The sequence below is a fragment of the Buteo buteo genome, chromosome Z (genome assembly GCF_964188355.1).
Source record: "Buteo buteo chromosome Z, bButBut1.hap1.1, whole genome shotgun sequence".
NCBI lineage: Eukaryota > Metazoa > Chordata > Aves > Accipitriformes > Accipitridae > Buteo > Buteo buteo.
The window spans coordinates 46,376,686-46,402,209 of record NC_134204.1 but is presented as its reverse complement, the minus strand read 5'-3'; the positions used below and the strand labels follow the sequence as shown (position 1 = coordinate 46,402,209).

Here is a 25,524-nt window from a genome sequence, read left to right as displayed (position 1 = left end):
TATCCCACAGCTCCCTAAATATGTTATATTTTGGTTTTGTACAAAGTCTGTTCAAAGAAAGAAAGTTTCCTAACCTGGCAAAAAGTGCTCTGGAATATTTGTCCCATGACATGGATGGTATTGTATACTTTCAGCTAGATCACAGTGGTAGAAAAGAGGAAAAGAAATCTTCAAGCTCACTTTCTTCTTCCACCATTCACTTAGAGAACGCAGTGCAAAATCTGCCTGTTGCTCCACCTGAGGAGTTCTGCTCACCAGTCCCTCCTCCTCCCTAGAATGAGACTTGAGAAACATCCCCAAAGCTAAGCACATGGGATGCAAGCAGCACTGAAGTGTGTCTTTGTACTTGTTGCTTTGCACTTGTTCAGTGCTGTCAGTTTCTAAGACTGTTGTTTGAGGCTAGTTTCAAAGTAGAAAACCTTAGCATTCAAATCCCTTTACAACTCTCCAAGTAATGTATTGTTCATAGGTGAAAAGATGCTTTTAGGAAAATCCAAAGAAATGCTAAAGATAAAAAGGGAATGCAGAGGGAAATAAAATGTCTGCCTACAGCTGCAGTTCCTATTAACAAAAACAAAGCTAGGTGTATGTTTTGTTACTGAATATTGTTTCTGTCTTCGTGGCGTGATTTTAGTGCAGTAATTTGGGTTAAGTGAATGATAACAATGAAATTCAATGAAACTTTTCTTCAACTCCAGGTTTTCTTGTTTCGCTTGTGGGCTTTCCAGATCTACTGCTTAAAAACAAGACAGTGCTGCTAATAAGTAAAATGAAGGCTACAACATATAATTATTCTTACTGCCTTATCTGAGTGGGAAGATAGTGCTGTAATTAAAATCTGTAATTCCGGTGTTACAGATAGCAGGTACCTAGTTTACTGAAATTCCCATCTACTTTCACATTAGCACCATATGATCCAAGTATATTGCTTGTAAGGAGTTACTAGCAGTATAATTGCAAACTTGGACATGCCTTTATTTACATGGTGCACTATAATACCAAAGCCAACGTAAATTTTCATTTTGTGAGTCATGACAAAGATATGCTTAAATCAGATAAGCTTCATTTGTAAATTATTGAAGACACAATTACTTTGTAACCAATCAAGTCACAGCTCACCAGTACTTCTCATTCATGCAAGCCCTGTAATATTACAAGTAGCCCAGACTAGGAATGAAGTCATTAAAATGGGATTGCAGCAGACTAACTAGCAACATAAAACATCTTAAATAAATGCATGTCTAGATGCACCCTGCGTCTCCTGTTGATTCCCCTGGGATGTGCCATACACCTTCAAAACCCTTCTCCGTGGAAGAGGCCAAAAAAGGGTGAGCAAGCAGGGACTAAGGCGATATGGGAAGGGAACTTCAACACCCGGCGTCACAGCATGGTGGGTGCTCTGCCACGCGTGGTTGCTGGTGGCCCATGCCTTCATTTCTGGTGCCTTGCAAATTGCGTGCTTTCCCTTGGCTACGCTGAGCTCGTTGTTGAGCGGCAACTACAGGAAAGCAGTTTCCAGCTAGGCGGCCAGCGCGAGCTTTGCATTATAGGCAGTGTAACGCACAATTAGAATATGTTACTAGATCTGCACATCACTAATTTCAGTGCGTGGGGAGGACAGTGGAGCCGGGGCTGCTCAGCTGTAGTCCTGTCTCAGGCTCCTTCCCTGCATCCCAGAGGGGCGGTGGAGCCAGCCTGGGGTGCAGTTATTCTGAGCACTCAATCACATGGTCTCAGAAACATCGTAATAAACTCTGCCCAGCAACGCAGCCAACAGCTTCGCCTCAAAATAAAACAGCCACCCAGGATCTCAGCGTGGCAAGAAAGCCTCTCGTCCAGCCGAGAATATAGGAACTCTGGTACCCAGCAAAAATGTCCGACAAAACCCCCTTCGAAACAGATATGCTGACGCTCACGCGCTTTGTTATGGAGAAGGGACGCCGCGTTAAAGGAGCGACAGGGGAGCTGACACAGCTGCTCAACTCCATGCTGACTGCCATAAAGGCCATTTCCTCCGCAGTCAGAAAGGCAGGCCTCGCCCACATGTGAGTCCTACCTAGCGGTACGGGGAGGAAGAGGAGGTAGAGAGACAGCCGCTTGCACAGCAAGGCTGGGGAGTGGGCAGGGATTCATAAATACATTCAAAATGTCTTTTTTAAGCCAAGTGACTGTAGGCGTGAGGTCAGAGCCTGGATTATCAAGAGTGGGAAGCGGGAGATCTCTCTTTCTGGAGCATTTTGATATTGGGTGCAAGATAGGCATTTAAACTAACTGCTGTGCTGCAATATTTTGATCTAAAAATGTAAGTCAGAACTTCAATGCACTGCTCACCTTGTTATCCCTTGTAAATGTTGATACTGATCTATTCTTAAATCTACTGTGAGTTTGCAAAATATCACAACATGGTATTTTTAATGCAGAGTATCACACCGTGATATTTTCTGCTAACATCCAAGCCTGGTGCTGAGCTGTGCAACTCAGGGCTTGACTTATCTTGGGAAGCTGATGTTCTGCCTGACTGCAGTGTAAGTAACGGTCTAAAGCAACAGCCCTGTGAGAAATTACATGCGTTACCATGCATGAGTGCATTTCCCCTTCCTTCCTCAAGTAGTAGCAGGGTTGCAGGTGGGGAGTTTTAATAAGCCCTATAAGAAAAACAAACATAACAATTTGACATCAAGTGGTTTAGCAAATGGAATAAAGAATTGCCTTAGCAAAGCCTGGGATGAACCGAGCTGTTCCTCAAGCAGCAAGGTGAAATGGACATCAGTGTCATTCTTTCAATGGTGATCTATCTGAAACTGTTCAGAGAGCTGGAACATCCTAATAAAACTATGCATTTAAAATATACAGGTTTTGTTATGTATTGAAAGATTTGTTTCTGTACATACCTGTGTATGTACATATGTATACATGCATAAAAAAGACAGGGAATATATTTGTGTAAGAAAGAAAACATATGTAATTTTTTTTTTTTTTTCCATGGAAACACCAAAATGTATGACACTCTGGTTCTTCTTGTGCTTCTGTGGACTATTTGGTTGAGGTTCTCAATGATCTTTGTAAATCATGAATTCAATGTCTCAGTACTATCACCCTCACTTTACAGGCAGGGACCATAATATGTAGAGAGGACATGATACATACTCAAATTTAACAGCAGCATCAGGCTCCTATGCCCTAACTGTTAAACTAGACTTCTTACTTATTAATTAGGTGAAGCTGGGCTGTTTTGCCTCCCTGACTTTTAGAGAAACAATTGCTTTTATCTCATTTTAATCTTTCAGTATGCAACATCAGAAGTACTTAGTAAGTGGGGAGAACTTCTGTTTGGTAGACTAAAGGTGGAATAGCCACCTAGTCGCCAGAAAACACGCCTACTGTGGTTGATGAATATTCCCTTCAGAAAGAAAACATCCATAATGTTAAGGAGCAAATGTCTCTTTCTATAAACAAAAGCTTCAGGTGATGAACCAGAAATATCTAAAGTACCCATACACAAAAGTGAGTAACTTGCGCCATTCAAATTACTGCAACTAACCGTGAAATTTCAGAAATGCCCATGGTAAACTTTCAATCACGGTGACTGGCTTGCCTACATCTGCATCTGTGAAGTTAGAGAGCTCTGATTTTTCTAGCCCTTCTAAACAGGAGACTGTGAAGCGACTTGTTTAATGTTAAAGAGCTCAGCATATATTTTTAACAAATTTGCCATTCAAAAGTAAAGGAGGACCTTTTTCCAAGCCATAGACTTAAGCTGGGAATGTGCCTGAAAATGCACTAACTGGAGAATGGTTGCTTAGCACTCCCTGAAAATCATGGTCCTTTCCAGTATCTCAGACTTGGCACTCCAAAAGAGAGTGCTCAAACCACTCAGTAATTCTGAAAAGCTCAGGCAGCTTTGAGCTTTGAGTAAGATAAAAAAAACCTACCCTGCCCCCAACTAAGGCCTGCTGCTGACCAGTATCCTAGGGACTAATTAGTTACCCCTTTCCCCTTCTTTCCGTCTCCCCCTCCTCCCATAATGAATAAAAATGAAGTATCTATTCCCTGTATGATCCCTTATACTTCTAAGATGCCCAGACCATGTACATTAGGTCTAAACAGTGCTTCCTCAACTAGCAATCTCAGAAATATGTGTACTACTATATATAGTACTATGCACTATGATATAGTACATCATTAGTATATTGCTAAAATCAGTATAGGGAATGGAAGCATCATTCTAATTCAGCTGAGGATCACTGAATAAAACAGACCTTGATCCTGAGATACAGTTCAGCATGGGGAAATATCTGCGGGTGTCTTTAAAACTTCTGATTTTGGCGTGGCTGGGGACTGAGTGGATGTGGGTTGAAGGACCATCACAAAGCTCCGAGCAGCCAGTGGCAGAAAACAATGCAGATGTTAACTGCCCCTTCTCCTTCCTCAAAGCTGCTGCCAGCTGCTTTGTGGGGCTGCTAGGGAAGGCTGGCACCCACCAGCCGGGCTGTGGGCCCTGGTCCTGGCCTGGAGACCATCCAACCAGGAGCGAAAGAATGCAGGTAAAGCCCAAAAAAGAATGCCCTCACCCTTTCTCTTTCTCATGCACGCTTTCATGTTCCAGCAGCAGCAGGAACTGTCTCCTAATGCATCTTAGCAGTTTAATCCAAAGGTTAGAGGTGTGGGAAGATGAGAGGAAGGAGCCACCCTGACTTTTTTTTTTTTTTCCTAAAAACCTGTAACATTGGCCTCCCTCCGTTTTCTTGACATTTTTACTTTTCCGTAGGTTTGGTATAGCTGGCACTGTGAACGTGACTGGTGACGAAGTGAAGAAGCTGGACGTATTATCCAACTCCCTGGTGATTAATATGCTCCAGTCCTCCTACAGCACCTGCGTCCTGGTCACGGAGGAGAACAAGGAGGCCATCATCACCCCGAAAGAGAAGCGGGTCTGTGCAGCTCCTGCCTTCAGGGGGTTATCGGCTCAGGCAGCAGCAGGTGGCACTCTTGTTTCAAGTATGAAACCTGGGGCTGGCCCCTAACCCAACCGTTCCCGGGGGAATTCAGGAAATTTGCACCATTACTGCATTGTTTTGAGTAGTAACTGTGGTGGATGGCGTGGTTTCAGCAGCTAAAGGAGATGTGGAGGGTAAAATTACTATTAAAGTTTTGTGAAGGTGAGGGGAAATAATTATTTTGGAGCTTGTTAACACACCCCAGATCCCAGGTGTAAGTGTACTATTACATTCCCTGGCTGCCCGTGTAACGGTTTTGGATTACATTAATATTTAGGCGAGATAAAATGAGATAAGAGGCTGGCCGAACTGGGGTTTATGTTACACGTCCAGAGGAAACACCTGACTGCTTCATCAGGCTTGCCCCAGGAGAGATCCTGTTGCAGCAAGATATTGCTCATGCTGACGTAACCTACCCTTTCCCCAAGATATCTTCTTTCCGCCTTCTTATCATCAAATCTCACGTCACAGGCAAATCCTTTCATTCTGAACAAAACAAAACATATTTACTTGAGGAAGATGCTGGCTTCCAGAATGAGTGACTTCTTTTTCTTTCGAGTGATTTCTTGCATTGCTTGGCAGCAGATGTCTGCTCCTCTCTATCATCAGATTTTGTGCTGTCTGAGCAGAAACGTGCCCTCTCCCATTTCTCTGGCAGGCCCTGCAGGGAGTGGGTGTTGTGCTGCAGGGCCAGCTGGGCCAACAGTGCAGCCTTCTCTGACAAGCCGTGTCAGGCATGCCTGGAGGGATAAATGCACTCATAAAACATGGGTTTTGTCAAGCAAAAAGAAATAATAGCACAAGACTACTTATCGTTTAATGCTTCCCTTGCCACTTCTGTTTTAGGGTAAATATGTGGTGTGCTTTGACCCCCTTGATGGCTCATCCAACATAGACTGCTTGGCACCAATAGGAACAATATTTGCTATCTACAAAAAGGTAAGAGGATGAACAAAATGCACATGGCATGATTCACTTGGTGAAAGCAAAATGTCTTGGGTATATCAACTTGCTCAGTTTCTTTCCTAGGTCCTTTAAGTGTCTTTGGGATCAACAGAGCTTTGGAAACAGTAGAAGAGGTAACACTTGAGATTCACAAGTGCTAAAATGCTGCCTAAATTCCCAGGAAGGGGACACTTAGCCCCATGAAATTGTTAGGTGGCAGCACTGCCCCACTCTCCAGACACACAGGCGCTTAAATAAAACCCTCTCACCATCAGGCAGCCGGTTAGCTCCTTCAAGTGATGCTTTACTTGCTGCAGGAGAGCTGAGGGGTGTCACGGTGCCTGCGAATGACAGCAGTTTGTCTTCCTGGGTACAGACTGGGGAGGGCTGACAGTCCCTGCCTGGACGGTGTCACGGTCAGCAGTGTGGTGGCCTCCCGGTGGGAGTTGCTATGCCTGTTACGGATGGGAGTGCATAAGCTGATGGAGGCCACCTGAGGCTGAAGGAAGCAGTCACCTGCAGCCGCCAGGGCCCTGCCAGCACGTCTGCTCCCATGGGGCTGCACAGAACAGCAACTGCGCAGCCAACTAACAAACGTTAATAGTGAGAGTCATGCCAAGTCTTGTGATTCGACTGCTAATCTCCCAGCAGTTGGTGTTTTCCTAAAGCCTGAGCTCACAGTCATATGACTACGGGAGACCCTCAGCCATTACTATTGTGAAGCAACATTTACCGTTCTTGTGACTGCAAAGAAGTCTTTGCAGATTCAGGCGCTACAATTCAAACATATGAAAATATGTTTTTAAAGTATGCTCTCATCTTTTAACTCATCATTTTCGACTGGCTAGTCCCCTTTTTTTTTTTTTTAGATTTCTGGTAGGCTATACACTAATCATCACTGTTGAGAATATTCATCTACTAGTAAACCAAATAGTTATGGCACAATCTCAACAGGGTCATGGCACAAGCCAAGTGCTGACATATGGCTGTCCACACTGTTAATGGTTAGTGCAAACCCACATCACAGATGCAGCCCAGGCCAGACAACATTGAGATGATGCCTGGGTATGGCTTGTGGAAAGAGCAGCCCAGGGACTGCCTCCAGTACCATCCACCGCCTTGGTTTTTGCAGGGATGAGAGCTTAGCTGTATGGATGCAATCCATGCCACATGCCCTTATGGTAAGCAAAGAGGCCCCTACCCTTTTCATTTATCTCATTAAAAGACTACAGCACCTCCCAACATTTACAGTAGGCAATAGCTGCATTGTCCACTGTTCTTAAAGGTGGTAAGCACCATCTTACAAATACTAAACATTAGCTTTCTCTTTAGAAATGTTGTGTTAAGTTACTCTGCCTGGCTGTAAAGGCAAGTGCTCAGTGTGACTAACATAGCTTAGCAGGTTGAAATACAGGTTAGATTTCTCTACCGTCTTTAACTCACCTGCTAATGTGTGTAAAGGCCATAGACTGCCCAGTCTTCCCTAGGATTCTGCTTCAGAATAGAAACATTTCCCAAATAACAATTGTCATTCCCAAATACTCAGGTTTTCAGTTCATTTTCTGATCTTCCCATACTTCTTGTTGTTCTAATATATATTAACATATTTGTTGTAAATACTGTTTCTAAGTTACTGGATTTCATGTGGGTGGATACCCTTCAGTGCTTCATAAAAAGAAAATTATATTACTTTGTACAAATGCTTTATATTCAAATGAAAACCCTGCTGCTAGGGTGAAGCACAGTTTGTCAATTACAAGAGGAACTTGCTAGTTTTCCCTGGTAAGATAGAAACATTGTTGAATTTACAGACTTTCACTTGTATAATTCTTTCCATTAAAATGCTAATTCCAAAGTACACGCTAATTAACACACCTTCCTCTCAGACAAGACAATTTCATAGTAACGCTATTAACTTTAAACACTTTATTAACTTCGAAACCTTTGAAATAATGAAATAAGTCCTTTATTGACTGTTACTGAAGAGTAGTGTGAAAGGAATAAAAAAGTGAGATGTTTATCCAATGGATGAGAATCACTTAAGAAAGAAAATATAATGTCAAGCCATTTTAGGTTCATTAACATCATTCTGGAAAAGCTAGAAAAATTGTAATTGCAAAGGATTACCCTTAGCACCTGTCTGATACTTGGTACCTTCCAATTCTCAGATGATTGCATGACTAACTTCCTCACCATGTCAGCATCTTAATTTAATTTCCAAAGGCACACCCTCCAGAACTGAAATATTTGTCTCATTTTAGGAAAAAAAAAGGTAATCGGCACTTTTCTACAAAGGCCAGACTTGGCCAATACATTTCAAACCTGAAAAATCGTTCTCTGGCTGCTCCCAAACCCAGAGCCACCACCACGGTGGCAGGTACCATTGCCTCCTGCCAGAAAAGCACTGCATCAGTTTCTTAGCAAAAACCACCAGGAAATAAATACCATATTAGGTTTATTAAATTTTCCACCTGGCTTTTGCTTTCTGAAGCATGGGTGGTGGTGTTAAAAAGACAAGAAACGTCAGAAAAGTGGGGCTGAAGGATGAGCCTTGCTGAATCAACAGAAGTCAGAGCAAGGGATAAGACCTTGATAGTCACTGCCGCTGAGGGGCTCTCAGCTGCCGATGTGTCAGGATGTCGTGGCAATAAATATTTTTTGCTTGGATTCTTCCCAGTTTTTCATGCCACTGAGCTGAATCTACAGCTCTCAATTCATACTGCACATATACGCTATGAAACTCTGCTGCTTTGTTTCATTCTGGTTCTAATTTATAACTTTGCCCAATGCCTCAGGTGTATTTTACTTCCTGCCCCGCACTGTCATGAGGACAATGTCCTCCCCTCCATGCAGTCCCTTGTGGAGAAGGTGTAAGAATTCAGGGCAAATGCAAAAGATACTCATGAAATATGTGATACAAATGGAGACCTGGAAACCAAGTCCTTCCAGAGCTGCTCCCAGTGCTGATTGGAGCTCCTTCATGTGATGTGGGAAAATCATACATGCAAAAATTTTCACACTCAGCTATCATCTGAGGCCACCCCTATAGCCAGACTCTGTAGACCTTGTTTCATCTGCTTCACACCAACAACGAGCCAAAGTGACTCTGTCAATGCTTGTCAGAGCTTTTCTGCAGTTCCTCTGCCTATTTCAGTGCCTTGCATAAGGACTTCTAAAGAGATTTCACTACTGCCATCTCATAGTCAAAATATAATAGAAAGGAAAGCCATCTGTGCACCAGAAAGAAGTGAAAATATTCAGCAGCTATCAGAGTCTACTGGCCAGCTTAATTCCCTGGTTTGTTTCACAGTACATGGTACTTGGCAGGACAAAACTCCTGCAGTCCTAACAAAGAATTATCAGCTGATCTCTAGCTTTTTTGCATTCTGACAAGCTCTGCAAAATGTTTGTTTGAGGCTGAGCTTTTTTCCTTCCTTTTGGAAGCTGGCTCTTAGAAACACAGATGGAAAAACAAGTGAATTCTGCCCAACTGTCTGTCTCCTGAGGGAGGAATTCCCGTATTTTTTTCAGAATAGTCAACAAATATGTGGTTTCTCAGCCGTACAAACACAGAAAATGCATTTAAGAGATAGGACTGAAAAGCTCATCTCAGAAAAATGTATTTTAAATCAATAACATATGTAACCAGCAGTTACGTATACTGTATATACACCATGATCTATGAAACAAACCTCTTCACTGTATTTATAGAAAATTATTCTTTATTTAATGAGAAAAGCATACAAAAAGCTAGGAGAATTATAATAAGTTTGCAACTAGTTGTGTAAATGTATGTTTAATTCTGCATTTAATGTTGCAAATAATTAGTTTACTGTAGGCAACCATTGCTTTTGATGTTGAGATGTATGTACCATGGCAATACATTTTTGAAGGAGGAGATGCTATGTACAGCATAATAGTTGGTTCTGTAAAAGATTGTTTAGCAAAGGATTAGCCACTAACAGTCAGTATTCAAAGCTCTGGAATATACAAACAGAGGTTTTAACTAGTATTCCTTCATTATGTGCATTATAACCTCTCTGAATAACAAGCTTGACATAGAATAATTCCAAAAGACTGCATACCAAATATATTTGTACATGCTATATTTCAGCTCCCATGAAAAGCTGGTTGGCAACTGGATTTTTTTTCCACAGAATAACTGTGCAAAATAATAATAGTAAAAAATTTTGAGCAAAATACAGCTAAAAACTGTAAGCCAAAGTAGTAAAAGCAATGAAATCTTCCAGCTGAAAATGAAAACATTTTGATGCAGAATTACTGTCTACATATACCAAGAAAGATGTAGTTTTGGTGTCCCACATCTCAGTTTTGTCTAGATGTTGGCATACATCAATGAACAGGATCCTCAGGTTACTCTTAGCTTTCCACCTTGCTAGGACCCTAATGGGCACCTGGAAAGTGCCTTGCCACGCAGCACAGCAGAGAATTTCTCTGTTTGTTGGAGGAGGGGTGTTTTCCTTTGGAAAATATCTGTGGAAAGCATTCCTGATTTTTTAAGGAATTTACTCACTATTCATCAAATATTTTATTTCCTACACAAAAGAGTCTCCACTGATTTTTATTTTTTTAACCAGAAATTTTTGGCTAGACCTGCTATTTCTATTTAGCTGCTACTCAATCTAATTAAGCCCATGCAATCACTGAGGAATTGTCTGAGTTTGGAACAACAAAATGCTAAGCCAGGTTCTGAAGAAAGGATCTGACGGGGTTCTCATTTTAATTCCTTGTGAACAACCACCAAAACATCCACAGAAGACCCCCCACAACAGACGAGCTTTTAAAGAAACGTTAGTACCAAGCATTCCGTACCTCCTTTGTAGTCCCAGGAGGTGAAGGCTGGAGCCAGTCCTCCCAAATACTCTTGGCTGTTCTCCTTTCTTACCCCATCAGTCAAATTCTTGTAAGCCGTGGCTGAGGCACACCCCCAGAGCTGGCTGGAAATATTTGCATCAGGTCTGCTTGGGCTATTGTTGTTCAGTGATAACCAAAGTGCCAAATCAAAACACAAGCCAGAAATTGGTTAAAAGCATGAAGTAAAATGCCGTGTGAATGTTCTGTGTAGTTATATACACATACCTGCACATACTCACACATTACACATGCAAATGCAGTTGTTCTTTCATATATAATATGAACATTTATATCACTTCAATTACCCATCTGTTCACCAGCAGAGACAAATGCACAATCTTGGTTCCATTGCATTGCACCATCTACACTTTTATTCTGCATTACTGGAAGCAACTTTTCTGTAATATTAATAACTGCATTCACCTCACAGTTATTCCCTCTAAGGGGTGTCAGTATGATAGCTTATGTTTACATTGACAGAAAATTAGTACCTCTGTTCTGTCTCAGATTTCTGATGATCTTGAATTAATAGACTGGGCTGTAATGCTAAGGTATCAGCTTTGTTGCAGGTATCATATTGATTGCATGACATGTATAAAATAACAAACTCTCAATGTCCTGTCCCAGCATGAATACGTACTTGTACCAAACTTGCCCTGAACTAGTGGGAACAATCTCTATTTCGGTTGTTTCAAAGGCCTGTGTAGATACAAAAAGGAAATCTGCCCCACATTATTATTGAAGTGTTGTTTTTATTGTTTCTCATAAGAATTTAACCTTCAGTCCAATGATAATTTTTCCTCAGGAAACAGACAACGAGCCCTCTGAAAAAGATGCTTTGCAGCCCGGACGCAATATTGTTGCTGCAGGCTATGCCTTGTACGGCAGTGCTACACTGGTAGCCCTCTCCACGGGGCAAGGAGTGGACTGCTTCATGCTCGATCCGGTACAGTTGTGGTGTTAATCACATTCCCACTATCTTTTAGACCTTTCCATGCGTGGGTTTACTCATTTCTTTACTCCTTGTCTCTGTAATCTAGGCAGTATACACAATTCATTTCTTCATCCACATCCTGGAGCATCCCACCTCCACCTTACAAGTAATTAATAATACATGAGTATGTCAGTTGCAATACATCTGATTTTTCCACCCAGTGAGAGTTAAACAGTGTTTGAAACCCTGTTCATTCAAACCAGACTGCTGGTGTTTACAAACACTTAAAAAATTTACCCTGAACAGTGTCTTTGCCTCCACTTAAAAGACTCTGCTTTTTTCTTGTTCTTCCATTTTCTGTCTGTAGAAGAACCTCAGCATGTTAAGTGTTTAGCCTGGGGCAAGGACCATTTTTTGATACAGTTCATGCAAAGTGATGTCTTCTTTCCTGAGTGCAATTTAGTTTTATGTCTACGTCCTCTAAGTTGCATACCCAATAATTTGCAAAAGCACAGCCATACCCATACAATCGGACATGTGCCACCCTTCAGTGCCCACACCAGGCGCCCAAAAAGTGTTGCTGGAGGAATGCAGGAAGAACACTGCTCATTTGAGAAACCAGCATTAGATGTGGGCAATAACATGGAGGGGGGGCGGGGGGGTTGGGGGTGCGGTGGGGTGGAGGGGGGTGGTGATGAAAGGGTACATTATTATCAAAACTCCTTTTAACCTTTATAAATAGTCTCATTCCAAGTGGGAAGAACTGGGAGCTGAACTGCTCTGATTAGAGACGGAGGAAGAGAAGGTGGAAGTTGCATTCAACCTGCCGACATCAACACCTGGGGGTAGCCGACCACATTCACTTTAAGATATTTAGGCAAGACAGGCAAGAAAAGTTCAAAGATCAGACGGCCATTCTTAATTTGTAACCTTATGATTTGTGGACAGAGATTCACAATCCATCTGCTTTCAGGGCTGACTAGTGTTCTTTTGATATGCTAATAGAGTCAAATTGGGTTTTGTTTATAGTACTAATATGACAAGTTTTCATGAACTTAATGCAGATTCTGTGATTGCTGCTCTTTGAAATACTGTGAAGTTATACACAAGACTAGTTCTGAAAGGACCAAGCTGTGCTAGTGTTTCTGCCTTGTCTAGTGTGACAACTGTTACGAAAAGTCAACAAAATTTTCTGCTGCTTGCTAATAGCCGGTCTATCCTGTTCTTCTGTAGGCTCTCGGCGAATTTATTTTGGTGGACAGAGATGTTAAAATCAAGAAGAAAGGGAAAGTGTATAGTCTCAATGAAGGTTATGCAAAGTATTTTGATCCTGCAATGACAGAGTATTTACAAAAGAAGAAATTCCCTGAGGTAAGAAAATATTAGCACTGTACCCACTGTTCTGTGCGCTGGCACGCTAGCAAGCACGCAGTCCTGACCGATGGAAAAGGATTTGAAGGCCTCACTGAGTTTAGCCCCATCTAAGCCTTTCATGCCATCAGGTCCATTTCAGGTATATGTCTGTTTTTTTCTAGTGCCCTGATGTCTTTTATAACTTAAGACTTCAGTAAGTAAATTCATAGCTTGTTTGTCACTGTGTGGAGGAAACTGTGCTGTACATGAAGAACCAGGTTCTTCAACAAAGCTCTGAAACTGTGCCAGCAACATGTGGGGGTACCCTTGTTTTCTAGCTTGTCTGAATATGCAGCTCAGTCATATGTGCAGCTAGGCAGTTGGGGCTTGATTCCACATACTGCCCAGAAGGTGCTTGCAGGGATCTGGGTGGCATCACCTTCTCCTTCCTGTACATGCTTGCATCTGAGAAATGCAGTATCACTCTTGCACTGTCTATTTGCATCACATGGAGCACAAACCAACCCATAGACTGACAACAGCCAATGGTCTGAGGCACAATTTCACTACGTTCTGTTGTTAAGGGGATTATACTGTACCCCTCAGAGACGTAATGCTGAGAACATCCCATGTCTGACAAACTTCCTCATGTGGACATACAGCTCTGGATGACCTCTAGTCAGTGCTAAGAGGACACAACACAAGCTCTCAATGTGGAAAGCTGAAAGCTCTCTAGAAAGTGTGGTGGTTATGTGACCAGTAAGTCAAAACAAAATATCATGATTTAGAATAGCTCAGGACTGAATTTGTCCAGGAAACTGGTTTTAATGCTCTTCATGTTAAAAAAAAGCCATAGGATTATTTTTTAAGCTGTAAATTGTCCAGAATACTTACACAGGGCTCATGTAAAAATCAATGTATCCAGCGGAAAACTTCAGGGTGCTGTACCAAGTAAGAGTTTAAACCATAGTCCTGTGAGAAGCTCCTTCTGAGCTGAAAATCTGAATTTACTACATTGGATATAGCTACAATCCTGACCTCTTATCAAAACCTCTTTTCCACATTATCAAGAATGTAGCTACAGAGGGTGTCATATCACAGCATTTAAAATATATTCATTTTGAATATTTGAAGTTATTTTGGAACTTCGAAGTCTGCTTTCAGTCCAGCTGTGAGAGAAGCAGAAAACTCCTCCAGCTGGGAAAGAGAAGGAGATCTGTGCTTCTCACTCTGCTCACGTTATGCTGCTGAGCTATGTGTTCAGTATAATGCACTAACACCGGATTTATTAGTGTTTTTGCAAACCACCAAAGTGTTGTTTAAAGTAAAACTCTTAAACAAATAGTTAACCCCAGGCAACTATAAAAAAACTGTAGAGATTTCGAACTCAGGGGAAAGACCAGAGTTATTTCACCACGGGCTCGGTGAGGACCGCTCTATCATGTGATTCACTAAATCCTGTAGGTTAGGACATACAGGAGAAACCTCATTTGCAAACACTATTTTATCTCAAATCTGTGCTTCATTTGAAGAGAACCTATTGAAAGTGTTGTTGCACTAACACAACAGAAGTTGGCAAAACGTGTTTTTGTTACTGTAAAGCAAGCAGCACAGTAGTGCATTGGTTACTTGGGGCAGGGGAAGCCTCCTCATGGATGCTGAGCAAGCACATTGCTTTGCTGCTCTGAGATGTAGGGTTGTCTGCGTGAGAAGAGACAAGGCACCAATGTTATGGCCACAAAGCACAAGGAAGTTGCCTACCCATCTGAAAGCTTGTTATGAACCCGAGTTTTGGAAACAGCATAACTCAGTTCCTTGATTTAAAAAGGGCATTATATTTGCATTGTGAGAGGACAAGAGAAAGAAGGTGCTGCCACTCTTCTATAGCATGAAACCTGCCTCCTGGCATCATCTGTAAGCCTTGCCAGCTACAGCTACAGTGGTGATGCTCCCACCCCCCTTCCCCGCAGTGCCCAGGTGGACAATTACACTGCTTTGGTCTTTTGCCTTCCTCCCTTCAGCACACAGAAGGGCAGTGGGGGGTATCTGCTGGACACCCTCTGCCTGTGACTTCAGGAGGAACTGACATGTGAGGCATGGAGGACCCCTTCTTACTCAGGCAGGCCACTCTCACCCTATGGCCTTCTGGCCACTAGAAGCCAAGAGACTCAGCTACTTGCCACTTTCTTATCCCTTTTTTCCTTTGATCCTACTTCTACTTCCTCCTTCCTGTGGTTCTTGGTCAACAGACTGCTCAGATGACTCTCTAACATTGCCACAGAAAACTGAAAAGTTAAAAATAAAACAGGCAAACAAAGTAGGATGTTCTCCACAACATGTCCCAAGTACTGTATCACTGTCATTGGCAACCAAATATTACAGATCAACCATTTATGTGGAGAGGAGAGATTTTCCCTTACTATCTAACAACAGCATCCTAGATCAGGCAGTCTAGACTACAAAGCCATGTTGACCATCAAAGTTTCTTGTGGACCATCATTCACCTAAGGCATCAATTCCAAATTAAAAACACCGGAAAATTGTTGCTGTTGTGCAGGTCAGCTGTAAACCTCCTACCATTGTTATACAGATCTTAGTGGGAAATATTTGTCTAGACACATCTTTTCTGGAACAAGAGTCCAGAGTAAAGCTGATTTTTTGTTAAGCATCACAAAATATCCTGCTGCTTAACTGTCTTGAAGAGCACGCTGCTGTTTGCAAGGCTGCCTGTAATGCGACATATTTACCCCAGTCTGCACTGTATAATGGGCACTGCTGGGCCAGAAATTGTTTCTGCACAAATTTGACTCTAACTCCTTCCCAAAGTGGGTTTTTCTTCCAGTAATGCTTGCAGGGCCCTAGCCTTTAGCTGGCACTGGTTCACTGTTGGTAGAACTCAGAAACATGCTGTGGGCATTGTTGTACTTTGCTTTTCCACTTATTTTTATCTTTGCTTCCTACGGCCACAAGAGAAGTTGAGTCTCATCACAGCTTGTTGATTGAGAGTCATGCAATGGAGACTCCCTGGTTAAGGATTTGTATTAGCAATGCCATCAAAAACTTATCATCAACAGCACATTTCAGCATGAAGCATTCTCCTGCCAGCCAACATGGCTGTGCCCAAGTGACATAAAAAAGCTAATAAAACCACTGTTTTTGTCACTGTATCTGTATGTGGAGCGAGGGATGCAGGGTGTTGCTGCTGTAGTCTATAGTAAAGACTTTTTTCCCCCCACTGTCCTAGTCATCATAGTTATGCAAGAAAAACATGGTCCTGTTCTGCTGTGGAGGAACATAACTGTCAGAAATTAGTAGAATAAAGAAGTAAAAAAGTGACTTCTATCACATTGTGAAGAAAAAAAATCACAGGACATATCTAAGACATTTTTGTTCCTTTGGGTTAAGAAAAGAAAAGCAGCAGAAAGGGTGAAAATAAGAGCAATCACAAGTTTACGCAAACACCATGGACGCCAACCAAGGGAACATCAAGGTTCTCCAACTGTTTCATTAGCATCAGCTGAACCAGTGCAAAGTGCTCACTGGGCAAACACACAGATTATCGTTACTCAGAACTCAGGATGAATCTCCCTAGCATTCATGCTCTTTTATTTTGTTTGAGAAGAAAGCCTGGGCAATTTGCCAACACACATGCAACACCTATTAACTTTCTCACCTGTAAGAAAAATACAGGAGTGACCAAACTGGAGAAACAAGAAGTAACATTGCTAGTAACTGAAAGGACTATTTATTCCTCCCATGCAGGTAGCTGGATGCTAAGAAGGGAAGCGAAAACTTTATTTCAGTCTGTGGTTCAAGTGATAATTGTACCAGAATGGAGGACTTTCTCTTCTGTATTTTTCTCAGCACAGTCTCAGCATTGTATTTCTAGCAGGTGAATTTCTATTAGGGTAAGAAGCAACTAAAACTGTCAGTGGCATCTCATCAGCTTCACATAACACTGTCCATGTACACATAAATTGTGTAAAAGACCTGCACATGAATAGGAAATCTAGCATGTCCCAAATGTATCTGATGACTTGTACACAGGTAGCTCAGCTGTGCAGATCATGGTCAGTAAATTTTATACATGTGGGTTGCAGACTCCTTATTTGATAATATCATAGAAGCAGTCCTTAGCAGTCTGTTTCAGGGCCTGCTTATGGTCGATACACTATGACTTTTCTTAATGTTTAACAAACTTTTCTTAAGACTTGCTTCATCACCTTCTGAAACCATAAAAGAGAGCTCTTCCTTTGACTGTATTTTTGAAGGTAATTTTAGACTATAATCACATCTTTCCCTGAAAATTGTCTTTTCTTAAACTGCAAACTTGCTTTGGTCTCTCTTTAACACCTCTTAAGGTGTTTTGTTCTGAACTCAGATTTTCACAGTTGCAAAGTCACAAGTGCGAACAGCTGTGAGATGCAACAGCTATCCTTTGAAGTCTAAATATGTAATTATTTGATGGTAAGCCATGAAAAATAAGGGATTAAATACTTAAAAGTATTGTTCAGTTGTCCCTGGAAATAATAGGGCCAGGTTTAAACAAAACTAAATATAAAAGCTCCAGGCTGTGTCTTACCCATTGAGTCTTTCATACTTTGTATTGTTTTCCTCTGAATTTTCAACAGTTCTCCTAATGTGTGCAAGAAGAAAGAAGCATGGAAAACAGCACAACTACAGTTGAACAAGGGTTGTTACCTTAGCTGGAACAGTTCTCTGTTCCAATTTTACTACCGGCTGTATCAAATATCCAAGTCTTACATTTAGTGGCTTAGGACTCAACTTCCTACTGTTGTGTTGCTTTATACTGTGTAAAGAATCTCTTCCCATTTTAAAAGAGAGTAAACATCAAAACCTCACAGTTGCATGGAAGAGTTTGAAAAAGTGATTTCAAAATATAATGATGTTTTTCTCTATCTGTGTTTTTTCATCCCACTTGTGTTTTTTTTTCTCCCAGCTAACCTCATGATTTTGCTGGGAAGGGTGACTAACTTGTGATGTCTGAAGGTCTTGGAGCTAGCATTGCTGAACAAGTTTTCTATGTATTTCTCTCAATCTAGTATCAGCACAAGGCGAGCTTTATAGAAAGCACTAAGATCTTTTATTAGACAACTGATCCAGGCAGAAAAAACATGCAGAGATCTTTTCAAACTTGTAGCATTGCAATACACAAATATATATGTGTACTAAATGTGCATGAAGTCCCATCCTCTATTAATTTTCTGGGAAGGTGCAAATTCCTTCTCTACTTCTTTGAAGACAGAGTGAGAGATATTAAATGACCGACAGACTTCTTGGCATAGTAGCTTCAGAAAGCTTTCCTTCAGTTTACGTTTGTATTGTGTATCTCTCTTTCACAAAGGTACGGTGACACATTGCTTTTCTCAGGTGGAACTTATTTGGTGTATATTACTTCTATTTGTGCAAGACACCTTGCCTGTCTTCTATGTTTCCTACCTGACCATTTTTATGATCAGCAAACCTGAGACTGATATGAGTACTTCCCTGATTGCTCTCACTAAAATGACCTCTCCTTCAACAAAATTAATTTCTAAGCTGCAAGCAAGGAAAACCACATTCATTAATGAATTGCTTTCTCCCAAACCAAGCTGCAGAATGAATGCTATGACCAATTTTACAACTTGACAAGTAAGCTAGAAGGAAAAAGCTGGAGTCCTCTGGGAATGTCCTCTAGGATATGTAGCAAAAAGTGACACCTCTCCTCATGACCTGGCTTAGGAACCAGTCAAATGGGTACATTGTTCTGATAATGTGAAGAAGTTTTCACGCACTGTTTGCAGCCCTTCTTTTTTTCACAGGCTGGGGGTTGATACCAAATTGTCCACTTAAATTACAGGCACCCTGGTTTCCATACTGTGAGTACAGCTCTTTAAAGTGTTTATTTTAGAACCCCATAGACAATCACTACATCTTACAAAAGGCTAAGCTTCAGGCTGGTTTAGGCATTACAGTGTCCATAAGTAGCCATTGATTTAAGCAGCTTTGATTCCTGTTTTATAACAAAATTACATCTTGCCATGCTACTAGCTGTCTAGCCTAGTAGATATAATGCTTTATGTTTTTCAGGATGGCAGTTCCCCATACGGTGCCAGGTACGTGGGCTCCATGGTAGCTGATGTTCACCGTACATTGATGTATGGTGGGATCTTCATGTACCCTGCTAATCAGAAGAGTCCTAAAGGAAAGGTAAATCATTTTACTTACTCTCTAGTGAACTTAGTCAACCTAATACCTCTGGTTTTCCTGGAGATGTAAAGGAATAGTTTAGATATATAAACAGATAACAATTTTCCACCCCTGGAGAAAATTATTAATGGACATGATCATCAGCAATCGAATTGGCAAGAAATTCAGGCAATTGCCAATTTAGGCCAGAAATTTTCCTGTGTGCTTTTATATTACAAACTACTCAAATGGTTTTCACTGCAAGGGCTTTATTCATTTATCTAAAGAGAAACATTCCAGTACCATAGAATCCCATTCAGATACCTAAGCACAACTGGCAGATACAACACAGGCCTATGGAAGACCTCTGCACTTTATACTGGCAACTAGAGTCCAGGTGGGATATGCTGAACTCCAGACAGGGTTTCGTCCAATGTTAGACAACCAAGTTTGCGTACGTAACATTTCCAAAATGTACTGAACTTGCTATCACAAGCCCTGCAAACACAAGCTTCTACTAACTGATCTGAAAAACTCTGTCGGTGGATGGTGAGTTTCATGCATGCTGAGATCAGTATCCTGGGAAAAGATCGCTCCCATTTGGATGCCTGTACAAAACAGACTGTGACTTAATGCAATGCAATGCAGTGAATCCCTGAATCTGCTGGGCCATGGACCACAGTCAACCTCAACTTTTCTCCTGCAACACCATATACCCTGATTATCAAACTTCTTAACAAATATATTTTAAAAGAGATCTGGTTATACAGCTGATCTATGGAATATATGGACCACCAGTAACCTGCAGGTCATCCTTAGGAAATGATTGGCTCAATGCATAATATATTAGTCATGTTGTTCTGACTTCAAGACCTTCTTCTTTCCTGGTCAATACCATACTTAAAACCTTCTACTCAAATGTTTTTGTATCCTTGGCTGGTATGTACAGGAATCTGCCCTCATGAAACTACTTGCCCTATCTCCCACACTGGTATCAGAACATCCTGATGTCTAGGGACAGAGGACTACTGATTCCATCCTGGTGAGCACTTATTTATCATAAACACAGCAGATCCAAGTGGTCTGTGAAACAAGAACAGGAGAAGAACTCTCTTCAGAATACACAACAGAAAATATCTACATGTTTGTCCAGGCAAATTTGATTTAAATATTTGATACATGATTCCAGACCCCCCCCCCCCCAAAAAAAAACCAACTAAAAAAACTCAACCAACCAAACAGCCATTAAATGGTGTGGATCTGTTTGTGTAGCAGAGCAAGAGACAAAAAAGGAATTTGCTGTGTGTGAGAGAAGTGGGTTTGCTGACTGGCCTCTTCAAATTAAACTTTTTCTTTTGAAATCTGTGTTAAACCATTGTTGAAGAGAAAAGATAAGAAATAGGACAAAAGAACAAATGTACAAAGTACTTATATAATTTTATAGAAATCAAGATTTCTGCAAGAGTTAGTCTACACAGAGTACTGGATTCATCTATCTTGCACTCCTATAGTAGAGAAAGTAATGAAAGAAGCAAAACTGTATTATCATTACAAATAAAAGTTTTCTTCTTTCCTTCTCAGAGTGCATGTGTATATAGTTCTTCTCACACAAAACTCTTCTTGTTGGAGAGATAATGCCTTTGCGGCAGGTGCCCTGATCATCATTCCCTTGAAAGACAGTCTATGCACTTGGATAGAGAGCTGAGAGGAACCAAATGTCACTGGAATTGATTCAAAGGCTTTCAAGCAAATGTAAATGACATGCATGTAGGCCCCAGCATATAGCGCTCCTTCTTTAAGTTAAAGAAAGAGAACAAAATGCTTAAAAAGCAATGCAGAACCAGCCAAATAGATCCTCTTTTCAAATCAGATATGTTAAATAATATTTTTTATGAACTTAAGGCTTATAGTTCTCTATTAGGTGAAGAATGTTAAAACCTATCTGAAGACAGAGACCATCTGAAGACCCCTGAGTGCAATTGCACCACTAGCTGAAGGAAAACTGCTTTCCTTAAGCCATGTAGTCACAGTTAAGCAAGAAGAAACTCAGCACATGGTTCCACAGTGGTACCACTGCTGTCTTCTGGCTCATGATCCAAAAGTTGGCCACGCACTAAGGGGAACAATGAAGGTTATAGGTCCTATGTTGCCTGCCAGATGGAGTCCTTGTACCTGAAGTAGCACTTCAGTGGGCTTTAAAGATAAGAATGAAGGTAATATGCACTATTTCAGTTTGTGATACATCATGGTTTTATTATAAACAGTGTGATAAAGGAATGATGGGTAGTAAAGTCCTGTGTCCGACTGTTGTAGTTTAATCCCAGCCAGCAACTAAGCACCACGCAGCCACTCACTCAATTCCCTCCCACCCAGTGGGATGGGGGAGAGAATTATGAAAAAAAAGTGAAACTCCTGTGTTGAGATAAGAACAGTTTAGTAGAACTGAAAGGAATAAACTAATAATGATAATAATAGCAGTAAAAAAACAATTAAAAATGACAATAATAATAATAACAAAAGGGTTGGAATATACAAGTGATGTACAATGCAATTGCTCACCACCTGCCAACCTATGCCCAGTCAGTTCCTGAGTGGCAATTCCTCCCAGGCCAACTCCTCCCAGTTTATATACTGGGCATGACATCCCATGGTATGGAATACCCCGTTGGCCAGTTTGGGTCAGGTGCCCTGGCTGTGTCCCTTCCCAACTTCTTGTGCCCCTCCAGCCTTCTTGCTGGCTGGGCATGAGAAGCTGAAAAATCCTTTACTTTTAGCCTAAACATTACTTAGCAACAACTGAAAACAACAGTGTGTTATCAGCATTCTTCTCATACTGAACCCAAAACATAGCACTATACCAGCTACTAGGAAGACAATTAGCTCTATCCCAGCTGAAACCAGGACACCGACCCATTTCTTTGTCTATATACGGTTGCATTCCATCACGTTTCCTTTTCCCCAGAAAACAGGCTCTCTTTTGCACCTGTGAAAAGCCCTTTAAACATAGCATATACTAACATTGTTGCACATGAGCACTTCATAGACTATCAAAGATTCAACTAAACCTACAGAAACAATGTCTGTTAAAAAATAACCAGCTATGATCTATGTGCTTTTAAATGTAGAAACTTTTGGCATGTCCTAGATAAGTCTGCGTTCCACCGGACCATAGGCACCCCAGAGAAAACATTTTTGAAGATGTGAACAGATATGAGGTCCAAACCAAAACTGCTTCCATACCAAAAGGGAAAATTTGCTTTTAATAGTTACTGCAGTTACTTCTGAAAACAGTCACTATCTGGAGGAGTTCAGGCCACTAATATCTATTCACGTTTCTGAAGAGCAGCAATCAAATCCTGAAATTTGAAACTGGGAGCATCAAGTTTCAAACTCCAAAATATCCTGACCAAACACAATGCGATTACCCCAAGCTTTGAGCTAACACATAAAGCCTGTACATGAGAAGAGATTTGGGCTTTTCTTTCCCGGTACTGTTAACTTAGCTGTCTTAACTGTTTTGCTGATGTCTGTGGGCCCAACAGCTACTTTCTACTTTTTTGACAAAATACAGCTTTGCTGGTGCTGCACATCAGTATGTCAGCTTGGAAACAACAGTGGTGATGCTTGGATGCAGGGTCAGTACACTCCTCCTCAAAAGAGAAGGTGTTAAGGGAGGTGAGAGGAGGAGAGGGAAGAGGGAGGGGCAGATTGAGAGACATAGCTATCTAGGTCAATTGATGTTTGGTAAAAATTTTCCAAAATCACAAAAGGAAGGTTAGGTTCTGGTAAGTCCTTTGGTGTAATTTCCCCCAAAGGCAATCATGTGTTCCCTCTTTCTTTTTAGCTCCGACTTCTCTACGAGTGCAACCCTATGGCTTTCATCATTGAGCAGGCAGGTGGGGTAGCAACTACAGGGACTGAGGCGGTGTTGGATGTGAAACCTGAGAGTATTCACCAGAGAGTCCCTCTTATCCTTGGTTCTCCAGACGACGTGCAAGAATACCTTGCTTGTGTACAGAAACACCAGAAGAGCAGCTAAAGGCTTCTCCACATCAGACCTTGCTCATTTGTCTTCAATCTACAGGAAAAGCTGTACCTTTCAAGATGGTGGATTCTAGCAATTAGCACCCATCTCTCAGTGAAAATCCTACTTTATGAGAACTAGAAAAACAGTGAGAATGGTTGATGGGAAAACCAAAAATTTCATTTGCAGACAAATGTAAAAATCCTTTAACTCTGATTTATGCAGTGCAAAAGTAGAGACAGAAGCCTGATTATTAAACAGAAGTGACTTATTTTATATAATATTAACAAAAGGAAGTGGATTGTGTCAGTACCCCCATTTGATCTGAAGCTTTACATCTGATATTACATGGTTGGCATTGTTTGACACAGGATTGTCACATCAACATTCGCAATGCCATTATCTGGATTTTCTGTCAGAGGTGTTGTTGCAGTTGCTTTTTATCTTGACAGCTCTGAGAAGACCAAAAGTCTCATGCTGTCTGAAACAGTGTTTTTAAGCTCCAAATTATATATGTCTTCGGTAACTAATAAAGATAAAAAGGCTGCAATGTTGCCAGGGTATTTCAATTCTTATAAGAACAGGAAAATGCCTTGTGCTATTTACACAGGTAAGCTTTAATGGCACAAATTACAATAAGCCATTGCTATGGATGTGACACTCAAATAATGCCTATTCCCTGTTTATCCCTTGCCCTCTGCAACAGAAGATGAGTTATTGCCGCAATGCGACTGCTACACCTCCTTTTTTTTTTTCTACTTAGAAAGGTTCTCATTTCAGATTGAAGCTTGCCCTTTTATATACATTATACTGCTGTTCCAAGCCACTTCCAGCACACTCGTCCTGTTGGTGCCTTAGTGCCACGTCTCAGAGTTGACACTGCCTAAGGAGATCAGGAATCAGCTCTGAAACTAGCAGGCATTCATTGACTAAGGAGAGCAAAAATTATTAATTAAAAGAAATGTGTGATTATGTTAAGTGATAAAGGTGTGAAACCTGGGCTTTAGGTCACTTTAAGTATTAGGCATCCTGATACCTTTATAACCCTCCTGTCTCATTATATGGACATTTCTTTTGGCAACCATCTTGTCCTAAGCAACTCCTGCCCCATCTGCTCATCTTCACCCCTACTCCACACCCCCAGCCATGCTGGTACAAGACTTCATTAAGAACACTCTGTGAATTACATTAGGACATAGATAGGAGTTAAAAATACTACTGCCAAGAAACTCCAATGGTTACCTTTAAACTTACAACTGTGTTCTATTATTTGTAAAGAAGAGGCAGGCTGAATAAAGGCAGACAGAAAATTATACAGGACAGGTATTGACCCTTAGGTACTGTTATCCCAGGGGCGAGGATGTGATTTCAGTACTGCTTCAGGCATCAGAGCACTCTTTCTCCAGGTCTTCATCTGACAGTCTTTAAAGCTGTAACAGTGACAACTGCCCAGGATCAGCAAGTACAGCGTGTACTTGTTTATTCTGTTCCTCGTCATGTGCTTCCTGAAACTCTGCTATCGACAGCAAAAAACAAGCGACACTTAAATCCTGGAGAATGAAGAGGAAGCAGGGAAAACTGTGAGGGTTTAGGTAATAGCCAACTTTATACTGGAGAATGCAATTTTGCACTCTGTCTATGAAAGCTAGTAAATCAGTTTTCCTGCAAACAAAATAGGCACACAGTGCATGTGTGCATATAAATATATATATGTTTATACATATATTTTATACATATATAGTCATGTGCTCTCTCTCTCTCTCCCTCATAATCTCCATATAAGAAAACAAATAGCTATTGATGTCACCAATTTATTGAGAAACTACTGCATTTTTTAAATTGGTAACCTAAACCCAAGCATAATTCAAGGCTAGTCTAGTAAGCTAACAATACCACTACTGCAGCAGGAGAAAGATCACTTGTAACCTGGTCCTGTTTCCAAGGGGCCACGAGATATGATTAAGGACAGAGCAGGAACAGGGACTAGGTACTCCCCAGTGCCTCTAAAAACAACCACTTTTTAGGAAAATACTTAAGTTTCATATTGCAGTGGGTATACACGCTCTAGTGACTAAGATCTGTGTTACTGTGCTGCCAGTTAAGCTATGTATCTGCGTATTGCAACGTGTCAGTCATTCGGTGCCCTAGTGCCAGCATAACAGCACCTGAGTTGCTTTCATTTAAGTATGATTTCACAGCAAAACCTG

General features: G+C 41.2%; 1 protein-coding gene and 1 long non-coding RNA gene across 2 annotated transcripts in view; one reads left to right on the top strand and one right to left on the bottom strand.

Moving 5' to 3' along the window:
• Nucleotides 1-25,524, bottom strand: part of LOC142026730 (uncharacterized) — a 40,012-nt gene that overhangs the window by 9,614 nt on the left and 4,874 nt on the right. The gene's annotated exons all lie outside the window — the stretch shown is intronic.
• LOC142026727 (fructose-1,6-bisphosphatase isozyme 2) lies at nt 1,767-23,871 on the top strand. The gene is made up of 7 exons (XM_075020009.1): nt 1,767-2,045; nt 4,769-4,931; nt 5,844-5,936; nt 11,623-11,763; nt 12,985-13,122; nt 19,195-19,314; nt 23,138-23,871. The coding sequence occupies exons 1-7, from the start codon at nt 1,873-1,875 to the stop codon at nt 23,330-23,332; spliced, it is 1,023 nt and encodes a 340-aa protein (XP_074876110.1). The 5' UTR covers nt 1,767-1,872; the 3' UTR covers nt 23,333-23,871.